The sequence below is a fragment of the Cygnus atratus genome, chromosome Z (assembly GCF_013377495.2).
Source record: "Cygnus atratus isolate AKBS03 ecotype Queensland, Australia chromosome Z, CAtr_DNAZoo_HiC_assembly, whole genome shotgun sequence".
Taxonomy (NCBI): Eukaryota; Metazoa; Chordata; class Aves; order Anseriformes; family Anatidae; genus Cygnus; species Cygnus atratus.
Window position 1 is genome coordinate 78,149,463 of NC_066396.1, and position 18,321 is coordinate 78,167,783.

Sequence of the window (18,321 nt, forward strand, 5' to 3'; positions counted from 1 at the left end):
GAATAGGCAGGTCTGGAGCCACAGCTGGTGTAAACTGACAGCTACAGAATCAGGAACGTATCTGGCTCACAGGTGCCCGTCCGAGGGGTAGCCTAAAAAAAATCAATGAGTTTTGGAGACATGCCAAGAACAGTGCCCTGCAAGTTCAATGTGTTTCATATACAGTAGCTGCCCTGGTATATGATCTCATCCGTATGGACACAGTGACCTCCTCACACAGGCCTCCCCTTTATCCTTTCTCAGATTATTTCCTCATTCTGGTCTAATCTCACCAGCCAGCAATTCCCCTTTCTCCCTGGTAGTTTTTCTGCTCCCCATGCCCATAGAGGGGACCTTGTCTCCCCTGTGCAAGGTGGGTCTCAGTGGCAGCATTTGTGAACACAGCTCTCATCTTCAGTCCATAGACAGTGCATTTTTCAACCTTAGTGGTACCGACCTGGTGCTGCTAGTCCGTTTCCCACATCAGTACTGTAAGGGAAATAGGTACTGGGAGCTGTACGTGTATCTTATCTGTGCATAAGCCCAGGCAAAATGGGTTAGGCTTTCATGGGAGACATCCCCGTGATGAAGGTTGCTCCATGCCAAATTAAGACGAAAGCAGAATGTAGAACATTCATGTGTCAGTTTTAGGATATTTAAAGTTCTAGAAAAAATATATAGACCTGGATGCAAAGGTCGTACGATAGGCAATGCCACTAGTCCTGCTTCTTATTTCCATTTAGACAGAGAGAGAGAAAGAGAGAGAATTGTACCGGATGTGTACAGAACAGGAAATTATTGTCAGATTTACACAATGCTCACAAATCCTGGAAAACCAGAAACAGGACCTAATGGGAAGATGTATGTTTTCCATACAATAAATTCTTCAGTCTGTTCTGCAAGAAATGGGAGAAAACAGTGAGTGAAATGGCAATGTACTGGAAAAATCACTGATCTTACCTACATCAAAAGATTGACAAGAAACAAAACTAACTCTTAAGTTCTCTAATGAATCTCTTGATGTACACTGGATTTATTTGGCCAGATCTATAAATATTAAAGAGAACTACATGTAGTGCTCCAACATGAAAAGTGTAATCACCCTTCTGCTTCCTCTTTGTTCTTTCTATTTCCATGCCTACTTAAAGCAAACTGCATGACACTGGCCTGCAGAAAATCCATATATATATATATACAAATACATATACAACATACTCAACAGAAGCAATCCATGCTTTAAGAGCTTATTCAAAAGTTCTCCATCAGTGCCTCCTCCAACGAAGCCATGAGGCTAGTATATTACACATGAGTTGCAAGTAGGAACAGAATTTCTCCAATTCAGAAATTGCAAAGGCATCACCTTTCAAGGGAAAATTAGGAGTAAAATCTAAGGAAAGAAGACTCAGACAAAATATTTTCTATAAAATCCATCATTCTAGACCCCAGATATGATTTATGTTATGTGTGTAAAGTTGTGGTGTGTTGACACTGGTCATCACGTGTGCCTCTTGGTCGTGCCCTTCCACCAGCAAGACGAGGAAGAAAGCAGGAAGAGCAAAAGTGAGAAAGCTTGTTGGCTGAGATATAAAGAGTTTGATGAGTGAAGAAAAGAGGTGAAACAAAAACCAGAACCACCCAAGTGATGCAGTCATTCACCACCTCCCCAGGTAGACTGATGCCCACCTCCACCCCAGGCCTCCTCCCCGCTGTTGGTGCTGCTGAACACGATATTATATGGCAGGGGGTATGGGATGGACAGCTTAGGCCAGCTGTCCTGGCTGTGTCCCTGCCCAGCACCTCGCTTACTCGCTGGGGACAGACAGCAGCTGAAATGCTGTGGTGTTTTTAGCTCTGCTGTAGCCACCAGTGCAGAACAAAGCACTGTATGGGCAGCTGCAATGAAAGGTAGCTCCGATCCCAGCCTGACCCAGTACAGAAGTCCATGGTATGTAGTGCATACACCATATTGGCTGACATTTTCTTAAGAACGTGCTGTATCACTTTTTAAGAGGCCTTTGACCCAGTTTCAATAGATTGCCTGTATTTTATGCCCAACAGGCTGAATACTTAATTGTATTTATTGTGGTCATGGCAATATAATACATTTCTCTACAGCTCCTACTGACCTCTTGCAGTGCCCCAGAAAACCAATATATTTCAGGATGTTGTTCATTTTTGTCTGCTTTTTATTTTCCAGTCTGATGCAAATGTTTAGTGACCTTTCCTACCATATTCTTAGGGCTGATTTCCTTCATCTGGTCATGCCGCCATCAGAAACGTGTCTACTGACCTATCATCTGATGTACAGCCTCAGATAACCATGATGCATTAGCGTGTAAATCAGTGAGAAAGCAGCCTCAGAAACATTATCACGACGAACAGGCTGTGTGCTCTGACAGCTCTCGCCATTCCTTTTGCCTCACCTGTATTTCACTGGGTTATTCATGCTTCCCATACATCCCACAGGCACGAGACATAGAGCCTACTTCTGAGTTGATATATACTATATCTATATCTAAACACAATTAGTTTTGCTACTAACATATACTTATACAATGCTACACTCAGTTAAAGTTAAGCTGCGAGATCAAGACATGTTTCCATGTTCTTATATCCAGATGCATTTAAATCTACATTTACAGCTCCCTAAATGCTGGTACTGACATGTATCATTAAAAGATAACGCGTGATCAATGCAGATGTAAAGCTAGGCAACAAAGGCTCATACCAGGATTAAATCTGTCTGCCTCTTTTATATTATTAACCTAATGGAGTCTTCTGCATTGGAAATTTCAATTAAAGAAAATTATGCATTTTTTTTTAAAAAAAGAAAATAAGAAGTTTGCGTCAGTGCAATTATCTCCTGCACTGTCCTTATTTATTTTATAAGGCTAAGCAATCAGAGGTTGCTCATTGATCACTAAGTGAACAGATTAACTTGCTGTTTGAAAAGAAGGCACAAAGTAAGTCTCATTGTATTTACCACAGAAGTATCAGGGACTACATATTTCATAATGATGTACAGTGTTGATATGCATGTTAATCTCTCCAGCTCATTAGCAACAGGTTTGGGAGGATGGACACTGATAAATAACTGCTATTCTGAAGAGAATTACTAATTATTTTCCTTCAGTGTCTTCATTAAAGTTCCTGGGGAAATACATTATGAAGACTGAGAGGAAAAATCACTTTTCATTTCTTCAGGAGCAGGCCTTGTGTTTCATGAAAGAGTTGCAATTTATAATTAAAAGTCAGGAAGATTCAAGATGTGTATTTTCAGAAATTTATGATTGAAGTGCTAATACTCAGCCACCATTCATCAAAAGATATTATCAACTCTTTATATGCGCCATTAGATTGTTCTCATTTTTAGGTCTGGTAGAGATACGCAATCAGGAAAAAATCACAACATCAGTTCTGGGACTTTTGTGTTGAAATATGGTACACTGTTAATGTTCAGACTGCACATCTGGCTGACAGACCAGCTGTCTGCGCACACACATGGATGGATTTTATCTCTTAAGAGACAACTTTTGGTGAAGGACAGAAGTTGAAAGGGCATTGAAAGTAAAGCATGTACCTCTGTGAGCTTATTCTAGCAGAGCAGGGAGTAAACCACTGAAGCTCCAACTTTCATAAGTACACAAAACTTGAAAGTTTTTTTTTAAATCTCATTGTTTAAAATTGGGAGTGAATAGCTTTTCTGTGCACCACTTTAATTCTTCCTCAGAAATTAATAAGACATAGTAAATCATACTACGTTTCCCAAGTTTTGAAAACATTTTGCATTCAAACACTGCTTGGTCCTTCAGATACAACTGTCTTGGTCCACTCCCAAGTGTTGCAGCAGATCTTCTGTAGAGGTTATTAATAGGGCCAGGTTTGCAAGAAATACTGGGAAGCAGGCTGCAGAGCAAGGTGCACAAATGAGAAGCGTGGGTGTGAGCAAGCAGTGGCCCTGTGCTGGCAGCCCCCCTGGAAGTCTCACAGCAGGGCTGCACCACAGACACTGTTTATCTTTATGGAAATTAATTTGCCTAAGCAGGAGTGCAGAAGAGAGGATAAAGACTGATAAATATCCCGAGGAATCTGACTCGAAGGAAATGAAATTGTCAGTTTACATTTCTGGTGCTCATTCAGACAGCAGCAAAGGTACAAAAATGTTTTTAGTCTCATTGAAACCTTTGCTTTTTTTTTTATCTGGAAGAACAAAGGGAACACATTGAAGGGAGCGGATCACCAGGGTTGATTTTGCCAGAAACAAACTTACCTACCACAAAGACCCTGTGAAGGAATCCAGGAAAATGCCACCTCCTATCTCCGCTCTGCATTTGCTGCCAGTTTGTCTGAGATAAGTTGTATCTGCTTCTAGGGACTGCAATGTAAGTGCATCAAAAATGGCCTCATTTTTCAAAAGTTTTATTGTTAAGTTTAAAGACTAGACAAGGTCATACTGGTTTTACATCATCCTACATGATTTAAGTATATACAAAACCATTTGAATATTACACAGCTTGAAAGGTTGCAAAGGTCATTGTGTCCAAGACACTTCTGTACTTACTGACACATCAGAAGCCAGCACTGAATATTATAGTTCATATTTGTTGTATAGCAAAGATACACTCATTTAGTATCCTTAGTCTTCAAAACCCACACTAATTTGTATAGAGTCATTCCCAAAGAGAAAGTCAACCTCAAGACCAGAGCTAGTTAACACAATAAGCCCTTAGCACAGATAAAACAGAGCCTTGCACCGGTGCTTGATTTCCCAGGCTAACAACATAGCACCTTGCAGAGCGGCAGGAAGGTGCCTACAGATACTTAGCTGGTTCAAGGTGAAATTTAATTAGGAAAACACTTCCACTCCTGTTAAATGTCATTGTCACAATTAATACTGAAGTCAAGGACCATTTCTGAGTGTTCTTCCATCCCCTCCTAAGGGGACATTCCCTGTCAGTTTTGGGGATGACAATTGCTTTCACTGTTGTGTTAGTTTATCACTTGTCCCTTATGTCAATGATTTTCATGCACACAGAGAGGAAAATAAAATTAAAGGGAAAAATTGTAACACCAGACCATATCTGACTCAAATCTGTTTTGTTAAACCTGAAGTAAATACACAGAAGTCAAGAATTATTTCAGATTTACACTGCTGGTAGTAGGAGCACAATTTGGTACTATGGGTGCACAATATTTAAAGAAAGCCTGTTGGCAGCTAAAAACAATCTCATTGGGAAAAGCCCCAGCACATTGGCTGAAAAGTGTAAGGGCATCATCTATATGATTTTTTGATAAATTATCAGAGCGTCTTATCACGATGTATGGAGCTGTCTCTTCAGATTGTGAAGACTGCTGGCAGATGGAAGCTGACAGAGAGTGAAAGGATGAAATTACTCAACTCTAATGCAAAACAAAATGACTGTGTTAGGTATCATGACAACACTACTTTTATATGCAGATAAGTGGAAACAATCAAATTACAAACACAAGACAAATTAACTCAAAGCCAAAACTGATGTTGCAAAAGATGAACATAAAAAAAATATCTTGGGAACAAAAAATACAAAACAATTTTAAAATAACTTTGTGAACTAGGGGCTCTAATTTTCAGAAATGCCTCCCACTTTTTGGGTACACAGTCAACTAGCTAAATGGCTACATGGTGTTCTATAAATAAATAAAGGGTAAATTGCTCTCCCACAACTGAAAAATAGTTTTGGACATCTTTAAATACTGTGTGCTTCCTAAAAATATAAATATTCTTTTTTTGAGGTACCTGATGTGCACAACACGGGCAGTGTGTAATGTAGGAATGCCCTTGTCCTCCATTATTCAGAAAACTTCTTGCTCTTTAGAAATACCCCGAGATTGACTTTCTCTTCAAAATTGCTCACTATGTTTGAAGACCACTTCATATATACATCATTAAGGAATGCTGTTAACACAGTTACAGACAAGACAGTAACAGTCTAGTGGCTTTTGTTATGCAGCACAAAGTAAAAAATAAAGAACAAACTTAGCAGTGTAGCACAGGACCTCAACATTTCTTACACATACTTTCACCTTTGTAAGACTGTTCTGTAGAAGTCTTTAAATGTCTAAGCCTTATAAAATAAATACTTGTATAAATACAGTTTAAGGATTAAGTAATTTTATAGAGAGGCAGGGTGTTCTGTTTGTTAAAATGTGACAGTTTAAGTGACGCTATCCGAAAACCGCCACCAATATATCCCCAATTCTTGTATGTAAAATTCCTGGCTGCTAATCTAGAGTCTTTCACAGTTAAATGGATTATATAGTTTGTCTGTGTTGGAGAATGTATGATTAAATGCAGGTTTTGAAATCCAAACCGTTTTGTTTCCAAAGCAAACTTTGCCCTTTGCAGACTGTGGGCCAGCTGGGTGTTTGTCTGGGAAGCAGGACCCAGGCTCATACTTCAGCGTTTTGGTTTCAGCGAGAATGTAACCGTGACAAAAAATAAGTTCAGTGACATTTGCTAAAACATGCAGCTGTATATATATATATTTTATTTTTTTCCCCCGCATCAGCATGTTATGAAATTAACAAGGTGACCCCACGTGCCATCGTTTCAGGTAGCAAAAAGCCCCCTTGCTCCTTCTCCCAAGGTTTTTTTCAGACGCTGGTGCTACACTAGCATAGTCACGGAGAACCTAGCGCCTAGGGAACTGGGAGTGCCTCACAAGGTTGGTATCGTTACCTCTGCCACTGGGGAAATGGAGGCACGAGGGTGAGGTGACTTGCCCAAGAGTGCCCAGCAGACAGGTACCAGAGCTGTGACTGCAGCACGCTTCCCCAGGCTCTTCTTGCACCTCGTTGCTCAGCCACCCTGCCTCACCAGCTGCTTCAAGGAGCCATGGCCGTGCGGCCAAGCCCACCCACCTGTCCTGTTTCCAAATTCTACAGCCAGGTGTAGCAATGCCCACCATCCCCACCTTACACTGATGCCCCAAGTGGTCTGCCCTGACATCGAATATCTAACTGTACCACTGGTGTCCTCCATGCCCCCTCACTGTTCAGTTTTCCCTCCTCAAACCTGTTTACAACACCTGGGCCCTTGCTGGCTATCCTGTTGTTCAAACAGCACAGTATGTATGAAGCATCTCTGCAGATGAAGCACGACAAAGATCAGCCTCCTCATGGCTCATCGTCTGCAAGGACACAGGTGGGAGGAAAGGGTACCAAGTGCCCAGCTTTGGTGAACGCCTACGACTTCTCTTGCCTCCATTCTTGGGAAGAAAGACATGACCAGGGTCATAAGAAGAGCCTAGCTGAGAAGGTTTCCCTGCAGTCAGGAGTCATTCCTCCTGTGCATCTTGTAGCATCTAATTCCCTCACCCCACGTGTGCTTCCGCACAGAAATTCAGGAGGTTTCTGAAGGAATTAATCAGGCACACAGCTCCATCTAGGGTTGTTCACTCCTGGGCAAGTCACCAAGGGGCTCAGGATTTATGCTGTGCCATGTGCTTGTACCTTTGTGAGTACTGAGGATGAGAAACCGCAGGTACCCCAGAGTCTCATCTCAGCCTCCTTGAAAAAGCACACCTCAAGCAGAATTAATACATTTTGGCAAATTCATTAACTTCATAACATACTGATAGCAGATTTTGTTCTGTATACAAACAGGTCACCTCTTTCAGAGAAAACAACATTAAAGGTGATACTGAACAGAAAAGATGTTAGTTATGTCTACTGCATGCAAAATTGAGAAGGAAAATGGGTTTAGCTAGTTGCATGGACTCTGCTGTTGAGATGAAAGTAATGAAAGGTAGCTTGTAATATCACAGGTACTGTATTTTACAGTACCATAGAGTATTTTCCAAAATATATGTCATAAATACTGACAGTGTTTGATAGGCACAATTACTATAATGCAGTCATCCCCAAGTAAACTTATTGCTAAAAGCTGCAGTATCACTTTTTGCAAGTAAGATGACAGAATGATTTATGGAGAACTTGTCAGCCCAATGTTTCTAAAGCTGCAAATGAGCTTTGTCACGCTATTTCTCTTCCCTTGTAAAAAGGATGCTGCTTTTTTTTCCCTAACACATTTGAACTAGTGTGAACAACTTAAAGGAGAGCTAGAAAGACAATTCCACAGCTAAAGGGACAACACTAACAGATTTCAAGAACAAAATCGGATTGGATCATTTAAAGGGCAGGCTTAGACCTCCTCGCGAAAGACAGTTAGCGGCCTACCATAAAATGAGCACTTGGTCATGAAAAACCCACTCAGCTTCCTACAGGCTTTGCGCAGTTTCTTCTAGGGAGGGACTGGTAGGTGTGTGGAGAGCTGTGAGGCCTGGCGGAGCCCCGCGTCAGTCCTCCTCTGTGCAGCCCAGCAGCTCTGACCGCAGGGTGATCCGGCCGTACCACGACCATGGGACGATGCGGATGTGACGGGCATAGATCGGGGGGTCGATGACGTTCTTACGGTGCGTGTCGTTGTCAAAGTTTCCCTGGAACACCTGGAAGACAAGCAGCGAGAAGATGGGTGGCTACATGAGTGCTAAGCGATGGCTGAGTGAGCGAGGGGAGCCCCGAGACAGATCTCTCTTCTCCCTCTGACACCTGCTGGGTTCAGGAAGGGCTGGTCCTCTCTGCACAATTTTCCACATCCATTCCTAGTGGTTGGAGTTTTATAAGACGTCTGACAGACACAGGCCCAGAACCAGAACTGCATCCCTACTTAATGAAGGAATACGCAGTGTGTTTCTCAGAGAACAGGGAACAACGTCCTCTTAAAACACCAGATACCTGGAAAAATACCTCCATGAAATAATATCAGTGGGCTCCACAAGGAGTTGACAAAGCAATCCAAGTACCTGAAACTCTGCACAGTGGGGCCAAAGAAGAGAGAGGAACCCTGAAATCTGATGGGGCGGGTTGCAGAGAAATGACCCCATGTATGTGTCCTAGAGGCTGTGTGGGGCCATGGCTAAGACCTGGGAATTTCACTGCATGACACTGAGGATTCAGTCCTTGGTTTGAAGCACCATTAACATTTACAAAATCAAACATTTTTTTACTTGGCATTTGTATCATGTCAAGTTAATCTCAGGAGATCCTGTTATTGTTTTGGATGAAATAACATTAGTAATTAAAGTTAAGAAGGATTTTTACTGTATCACTCACGAACGCAATTTGGATGCAACTGCATAAGCCATCATAAAGCTAGTGACTCTCAAGGATACTATCTTCTGTTGAAAAAAAATACTACATGAATTAATAGCATTGGTAAGCAGTAAAGTTTGTGATTTAATTAAAAAAAATCTTTACGCAGTAGAATGCATGTTTAGACATTATTTCCATTAGTATGTTTTAGCCAAAACATCAGTGAGTTCCCAAACTCTTGTCTGTGTTAGAACAATGACAGATTTTTTCCCCTAAAAGCCACAATTCAAATTCAAAGGCCACAGCATTCTTTTTGGCAAAATGATCAGATTTTCCTCCTGAGATATTTTCAGTTTTTATGGGAAATGTTGGGTGTCTTCAAATGTCAGCCGCTTCATTTTCCATTTACAAAAACATTATTTGATGGATTTTTAACTTGAAATGAGTGAGTTTCATTTGCATCAAGCAGAAAAGGAATATGAACCTTCTGCACAAGTGTTTATATGACTGAATTAATGCATAGTAACAATTTTCTTGGAAATTCTTAGGAAAAATGTCAGAGGTTGAATTCAGAAGAGGCTCAACCACTATTTTAGTCCTTAAGCTTCTCTCAAGTGCTATTAATCTGGCATTTTCAACAAAACATGTACACTCCACAAGTGCTGCTCTTTCACAAGTGATATATTTCTTTGCTCGCCTGGCATCTCGGCATACAGAGTTGGGAGCATTCAAGTACCTAGCAGTTAAGAGAGAGAGATAAAACTGCAAGACAGACTGACCACAGAAAAAACAGTGCTGCAAGTCTAAGGGAAAAAAAATGTATTTATGACAGGAAAATTGTTTGTTGGCTGAGTACAGTCTTGATTACATAAATCAGCAAGAGCTTGGCTAAGATTGCTTCTGAATTTGAGTTTCATTTGTTGTAATGCAACATACAATAAAAGGCAGTAAGCTCATTATTAAAATGAGTGGCACCCCCCAATGTACAATCTGCAGCAAAGAAAGATTAGAAGTAGAAGGATTTTCATTTGATTTCTTGTGCATGCATGCAATATATCTGTTGGTATTTTTTTACCAAGCCAGACGATAAGCAATGCAGAGCTACAAATAATTATTGCTGCAGAGGTACTGGAAAATTCTCTTTTTTTGTTTTCCCCATTGAAGACTTATCTCAGAGATAACATTTTGACTAAGACTTAGAACAAAAAACATCTTTGTTTACCAGAAGAACTCATCTACAGCCCCCACATACAGCTATGCAAAATCCATACCCACATGCAGCTATACAAAATAAATGAAAATATCTGATGTAAACCAAGCAACAAAGGAAAAAGTTGGATTATGCTATTTACCTAGAGCAGGAAAAGAAAACATAAACTCACATATGATGTCATTAGCATTTAAAGCCAAACTCATCTGTTTCGGAGGCTAATTTATGCAAATCTGAAATTTACCTTCCCTCAAAATTCAAGATCCAGTCTCAAGAAATTAACCCAAAGTGCCAGGTCAGAACAAGGATTTTAGGGAAATAAATTTATCAGAAAGTGAGCAGAGCTTTGCCAGCATCCACAAATGTGATCAGCAAGAAATACAACATTCCAAGAGCAAATGTATGGAATTTTTTGTTGTGCACTAATGACAAATTTATTATGGGAAAAGTACGTTATTTGTCATTCTTCACTTTACCTCAGCATAAATTCACTAATGGAGTCAAGAAACTTGGAAACAACAAGGAGGACAAAGGATAAAAACTGTTCATCTACTTATTGGCAGAAAAAAAGCTATTTCTGTAGCCAAAAATATATATTTTCTTTATTTACCTGTTGTTTGTGGCCAAACAGTCAATACTAAATGAACTAACTAAGCAATTAAAAGCTTTTGAAGACCTGGTAGCCTCATACTATAAGCGATCACTCCTCACTTTCTAAGGTCATTTCTACAACACCTCTCTGAAAACTGTAATGGTTTATTAGCACTGAAGAAGCTCATATTGCAGATCTAATACATAGCTCTACGCAATTTTTCAGATGAAAAAAATGCCCAGTAACAAACAAAGCCAAGCTAATTATTAAGCAAGGAACAGAAAGCAAAGTGCAAGTCACTGATGTGGCAGTGCATAAAGCCTGGGCACATGCCCATTTTGAGTTCTGTGTGCGTGCAGATCTGGTCCTCTCATCTCAAATTCATCAGCAGAAGTGAAACACAGCAAAGCAGCAAGACAGTCACAACCACAGGAAGATGCCTGTTTGAATATTATCACATAGACTAAGCCTCTTGAGACTGGAAGGAGGTATGATGGATGTCTATAAAATCATAAATGGCACAGAGAAGATCAATCACAGACAGTATTGCACTGTCCCCTTCCAGTGAAATAAAATGAATGAGTCACCTAAAGGTCATGGTTCTCCACAAAACTTGTAATTAAACCATGGCACTCTTTCTCACAATCTTTAGGTATTAGTAAAGACCAGATAAGCCGTTAGGGGTGAGATCAGCTGAGGGCTGTTAAACATATAGGTAAAAGAGAGCTGGAGGCTAGGAAGATACACCAGGCATTACGATTTTTTCTCCTCCGGTTATCTGCTAGAGGATGCTCCCTCTCATGGAGGCAGGCCACTTGTGTGGACAGGGCTTCAGCCTCACCCAACAGTGGCTGCCACCTCACCAAGTGCCTGTGTTTGTAAAAGTGGGTTTAAGCTCCTAATTTTTGGCAATCATGTTTCAGAATGTTTGTTGTTTTTTTTTTTTACAGTGGGCACGTCTATTTATGCCAGTTTGCATACTTAAAAGGTGTAATTTACTAAAACATCTACTCAGAAGCCTCACCAAGTTTACACATACGCACCCCACACATATATGTGTAGCTCCTCTATAGCTTAGTCTCTCACAGCTGCTATTAAAATAAAAAGTAGGAAATATATGATAACTTATTTTATGATCAGTGAATGAAAAAAAAAAAAAAAGCCTGGAAAATGCATAACAATATTCTTTGCAAAAAGATTTTTGGAATTTAAACAAGTCTTGTTTACAACTGTGTCAAACAAGCAATTTGGTTGTCTTGCCTTTAAATACTCACTGAGATTTTTTCATTAGAACTAAGCGTTTTATGCCATAAGCAACAAATCCAAATTATGACAATACAAGTTGATTCATCTTTTAAAAAGAAAACTGTGTGTATCTCTTATGAAGAATACTTTTAGAAGAACTATCTGGAGAAGAATAGCGTGTGAAAATGGAACTTATAAGAACCAATGCTTGCTCCAAATGTGGGGCTGGAGATCTGTTTTTATGGCACATCCACAGAGCTAATTAACTCTGGCTGCAGTGGGGGAAATTGTGGTGCAAGGAACATGAAAATTCAGTGAGCCTGATTCTCCACAGAGGTATTTCTGGATCTCATGTCTTGCAGAAACTGAAATTATAAGAGAAGTCTGCACTGGCCATAGCATTATAGGTTCCTGATATTTAGGGTAATAGCAGAGAACTGAAACTTTTAACATGCAAGCCTCAGATGGTGAAGTCACTATACTGTCTGCTATACCTTAACTGTATTTTTTATTCGGTGCAGAGTATTTTATACAGGTTCTTGGACCAGTTAATCCTGCTCATACTGGAGGCAGAGTATTTAAAAAGAGTAGCCAGACATGGCTTCCACTGGAGTTTGCTTCATTGCGTTACATCTCAGTGGTATGACAAATAGAGGAACGCTATTCACTTCAAACATAAAAGAAGGCTGCGTGAAAAATACTTTTTGATAGTGACGTTCCACTATTTCAGAAATATTTTATTTTCTTTATTACCATTCACTGAAAAAGACTTGCTTAAGCAAGAAAGGGAATTTGCAGATTAGAACAGCACATTTACTTATTTCAAATTTTTTGTTCTTGGAGAACAAGAGAACAACACTATGAAGAGTTACAAGTGAACAACACCAGGTCAAAGATGGTGAAAGATGTCCTGATTTCTCACCAGAAAAAGATCTGATGTTTTTAGGTATTTGACTGTATTTTAGAATGATTTGGTCCCATGAAAGATGCTTCCATAAAAGACTGAGCAGAGTTTTTTAATATACATGAGTACATGTGCAGATAGATATGCGTGTGTTTTATGCACCTGTGTTTATGTAGTGATTTAGAGGGGGGAAAATTACATTGTTCCTTTTCAGTTGGTGTGTAGAAAGTCTCTTTGGGTGGCTGTAGATCTACTACTTCTGATCTTAGCCATCCTTCTGCCCTTCTTTGCTGAGCGCCCAGGATTGGCTGAAGAGTCAGGATCTGGTTGGCATGCAATGAATAGCCAGGCAAAAGTGTCCAGTGCAAGGACTGTTTTTTACATTTTTGTAATCTATGAATAAAATTATGTGTAACCTGATAGTTATTTTTATCTTGAGTTCACAATGGATACCAGGCGTGTAAAACATGTAAAGAATACTAACACATTCTTGTTTTTTTTTTCTACTCAATATATCTTCTGATGCCACTTAAATGGGAATTTTCTCCACTGCACATAGTTTGTGAGTGATTTACAATAGAAAGTTCAAAGCCAAGCAAAAAGAGAAATATTTTGAAGACCAAACTCCCTTCAGAAATGTTTACAGAAATTCACTTTGCTCAGCTGAAGGTAATAGGAGCCACCTGTAATTTAAACCAGTGGAGAATCTAGACTAAGGGCTTGAAAAACTTAGACAAACACTCAGAGGGACCCTGGGAGGCAAGACACAGTGTTGAAACATTGCCCTGATCTTGCATGGGGTCAATATATTGATATATGTTGTTTGTGCTCAATAGGGCTGTTTTGCTTTGTGCAAGCCTTATCATCAGTCAAGTTCCTCCAGGCAAAATACCAGGAAAGCACAACACACCATCCACACCACACAGAAAAATGAGCCACAGATTCTAAGCTGTAAACAAAATTTCCACTCTCCTTTATATAGAGTCACACAAAGACCAGTGAAACCTAACTGCCTGGTAGTTTCTTTTCGCATCTCAGGTGAAAAAAATCAAGTATAATGGAGATTTTTTCCCAGTGAAATTTAAAAAATAGTATTAAATTAAAATAAAATATATTATATTAAATAGGAGAATTAAATAATAATAATATTAATTACAATTTTAAGATTACTGCTTATCCATGTCAAATATGTGTGTTGTTTATAGGAATTGGATCTATCAATTTAAATCAGGTATTATTATAATCCAACATCAAAAAGAAAAAATATAATAGCAGAACCTAGCAGAAACCTGGTGATCCAACTTCTCGTTTACATGTATGTTTTTGTCTTCTGTTCCTATAGCAATTAATGAGACATACAAAGCATATAGCTTATAACTTGTTCTTCAATTTGTCCACAAATCCAGTGGCCGTTGTCTACCTGCAGTTACTCGCACATCTGCTGGCTAATAATAATCAACAATACTACAGCATGCTAGACTTCCTTAGACTACTTTCACATATATACTCATTTTAAAAATCAGCCTGTAAAATGCCATTTGACTCTGCAGTTGGCCTTGAGTTACTTACAGCATGCCATGCAATTTATAAATCACATTTGGAACGTGATCAAAAAAAAAAAAAAAAAAAAAAAGGTCAAATCTGGTTTGGTTGTCCTTAGCATTGGAGGAATAGTGAGCTACTGACCTCTAGTTGAGAAAAACAAGATAGCTCTGGTCCTTTTCCTAAAATATAGTTTCTTCCTACTTGCCAACCAGCAATTTAATTTTTTTTGCATCTTGAAAAGAATAGGAAGAGAATTCATATTTTCAATGGATCTCATTCAAACTATTTAAAATGAATGACAGAACAAGAAAAGCATTGAAGAAATGTTTTTCTTTTTTTTTTTTTATTTTCCCCCCACTACCACTACCCTTTAGTCTGCATTCACAGAAGCTTAACATAGATGTGAACTAAAATCAATGGCAGTTGAAACAGCAGAAGGCAAACAAGAGCTGCAGGAGTCTGTTCTTGGAACAACATTTCCATTTGGAACTGGGCAAAGAAGAAAACTGAATACCACATTTCCTTCTGTTTGAAACAACTAATTTGTTGCAGGGTCATCAAAGATATAGGCTGCAGGTAGTGCACTTGTGAGTACAAGATACTAGTTTTATGTTTGTTTGTTTGTTTTTCTGTTTTTCTCTGTACAATAATTTCACAAATAATGTAAAAAAAGAGACAGAAGTGAATAGTTTCAGGAATTCATTAAGATCTGCTGATGCATTTGGATTCTTTCAGTAAACTACTGAACAGTGAGATGATCAGCACCAGATAGGGTTAATGTGCTTTAAAGTCACTATATTCATCCACAATCCTCATTTTCAGGCAGAAATATCTCCATAATTTCTGGATGTGAGATATTATTTTTTTCTTGCAAAATGACACATTTGTTTGGACTTCAAAACTGGTTGTTTTTCCTTTATCTTTCCTTCCTTTCTCTGAGAGTTTTTGGAACCATCTTTCTCCTACACTATTGGATGTCTGGACAAGGATCACAAGGATGAGTAAATCACCTGTGTGGGAAATCAGAAATCTATATATTCTATCCTTCTCAGAAGAAATTATTACACACAGTTATTAAATAGAATGAATAAGGGTAAATTATGAATAATTTATTCTCACTGCTGTTGATAGTTGCCAGTGTCTACCTTTCATCTCCCTTCTGTACCTTTGGGGGACAGCAAAAAACATTTAAAGCTTCACTTTGCTGTGAAAACAGAGATTCTTCTGAAATGTTCTTCCATTTTGGGCCAAACCTTACGTCTTTACTTAAGCAAAGGAAATTGGTATGGTTGTCATGAAAAGGCTCTGTTTTGACAGAGCATTGCAGGAAGAGGAAGAAGCAACTTTTCCACCTTTAAGGATATTTAAGCACTGGGCTTGACTGCTGATACTGTAAAATTTTCATCACTGGCTATTATTTCTAAGAACATACTTAATAATACTCAAGTGAAGAATGGTTTATGATATGAGCATTGTATCTTTGGTCAGGTGAAAGACAAGTAAATGAATTAAATTAGTCTCGACTTCTTAAGCCAGCAAGTTCAAACAAGGAAGAACTACTTGCATCTATTCCTAGGGTAAGGGACCTGGGGTTTGCTGAATCCCATTTTCTATTCAGAAGACCTCAGAGGGGATTGGTGGGAGAGGCCAAGAGGTACGTGTCCTTGTGATCTCTCCAGGTCTTTTCCAGTCCTACCTTGAATATCTCCAGAGAAGGAGATTCAACAACCTCCCTCCTATGAAGTTATGCCAAGTTCACTGACAGCTAGCCTTTTTGGAATGTTCTGAAAGACTCTGGATGACTTTTGTCATCTGAAAAAAAATTGAAATAGTAAAAATACTTTTGTTTAATGTTTGTGTATCAAAAGACCGAAGACTAGACTCTTACCCAGTGATCTTGTTTATTTTGTACAAATTAAAATTCAGAAGATATAATTTCTAATTTTGAGTTAGGTGAATTCAATTACATTCTGCCTTTAACTGCTCTTGATTTGTTAAAGAATCATAATAAGATGCATTTATTTTATTCTTAGGGATGTTAATTAATATGGGATGGGAGATGTTTTAATAAGACAATGATTAAAAGTTTTCCATTGTTCCTAGCGGACTGTGCATATAGCAATTAACAATCTACCTGATGATGAAAACAGAAAGAATTTAATTACTTTGGCAAATGTTATAAACAAGTGTGGACTGGAACAGTGAGACTGCATTTTGTTTTAGATTTGCTTGTGACTGTTACTGGGTTTCTCACTGGAGGCTGGAACACGGGTTTCCTTTTTCAGTAAAATGAATGCAACAGTTCAATAACAGAAGTTTGGCTTGGAGAAGACATTTCTTTCACAGTGGATCTTTCACTTCTGCTTTTAAATGCCAGGGATTTAAAATGGGATGTGTATAAAGCACTGAAGTGCCTATCTGTCGTTTATGTTGAATGCATTTACGGTACGTTTACAAAAGGTGAGTTGTTTCTTTCCAATTTTTATTTGACAACCAATTATACTAGACACATACCATAATCATAGGTGTCAGGACCTACTCAGTTGGATGGCTAAAATAGCTGATTTTTTTTTCCCGTTTAAAAAACCTTTAGAACTTGATGGGGAAAAATCTCACTGAAGGATAGAACCACAGTGAGCTGCCACTTGGCTCCTTGTGACTTAGTGTCATCTTTTGATAATAATCCTCTTACAAACATAACATTTCTATGCACACATGAAGTTATGTACATATTTAACCCAGTAATGTAGGCTAGCTTCCACTAATAAATGACTATACATTTGATCAATCAGATAAAATCAGTGAAAATTAAGAGATGCTGCTATCTAAGCCCTCATCAGCAGATCTGCTTGTATTCATGCAACATAGATCAATGCATATCAAAAGCCTTCTCATTACCTAAAAATAAAAAAATAAAGAAAAAAAAGAATTGAATTAACCTATATAAAAATACTCTTACTCTAAGAAAAATAAGTACAAGTGGAAACATTTATTACTCCGATAATATAGATGTTAAAACCACCAGATATGAGACATATATGTCAGACATATCAGCCATCTGGTATTTTTATTAATGTACGTTTTGATTCAATTAGACTTAATCCCACTAAGATATTTAATAAATAATTCACATTTTGCCAGCTTTCTTAATGTATCCCTTAAGCAATGCATATGCATTCAGGTTTTCACAGTATAAAAGTGTTATACAGTTTAAAGGAAATGTATAATGAATAATATCCTAAATAGCAAGAGAAAAATTAATTGCTTCTAAGTAAATCAGTCAGGAAACCTATACTTTCTTTACACCTCCCATTAAATGTTTGCAAAGGAAGTTGTGAAACATTCTATGTTTTGTATTCTTTTAATAGTGTAATAAAAATAATCTTTCCATTGGGTATTTGAAGCCCTAGAGTGAATAATTTCCTTTAAAAAAAAAAAAAGAGAGAGAGAAAAAAATGGCTAGGTAATGAGGTGCATTAAAGATGTGCTTCACAGAAAATTACAGAAAATAGTGCACACTTACAAAAATATGCACTGAGACACTGTTTTCAAATATACAAATAAACTGCTATTTATATACCTTCTCCTCTGGAGTTTAAGGAAGAAATAATTTCAATAAATGGAGAACTGTGAAGTTTTATGCCCCATATTTAACAGCATTAAATCAGGTGCATTGCACAGATAGGTATGACATTATTGCACTGTGAATGTCAC

The 18,321-nt window shown here is 38.4% G+C and overlaps 1 protein-coding gene across 2 annotated transcripts in view; it reads right to left on the reverse strand.

Annotated features, from left to right (window-relative positions):
• Positions 1–4,390: 4,390 nt before the first annotated feature.
• Positions 4,391–18,321, reverse strand: part of EDIL3 (EGF like repeats and discoidin domains 3) — a 269,638-nt gene continuing 255,707 nt past the window's right edge. Inside the window, exon 10 of one of the 2 annotated variants that reach the window (XM_035563213.2) lies at positions 4,391–8,465. In XM_035563213.2, the coding sequence (XP_035419106.1) occupies positions 8,316–8,465 (150 nt within the window). In that variant the 3' untranslated portion in view covers positions 4,391–8,315. The remainder of the gene's footprint in view (positions 8,466–18,321) is intronic. The other variant, XM_035563212.2, reaches the window with a different exon arrangement.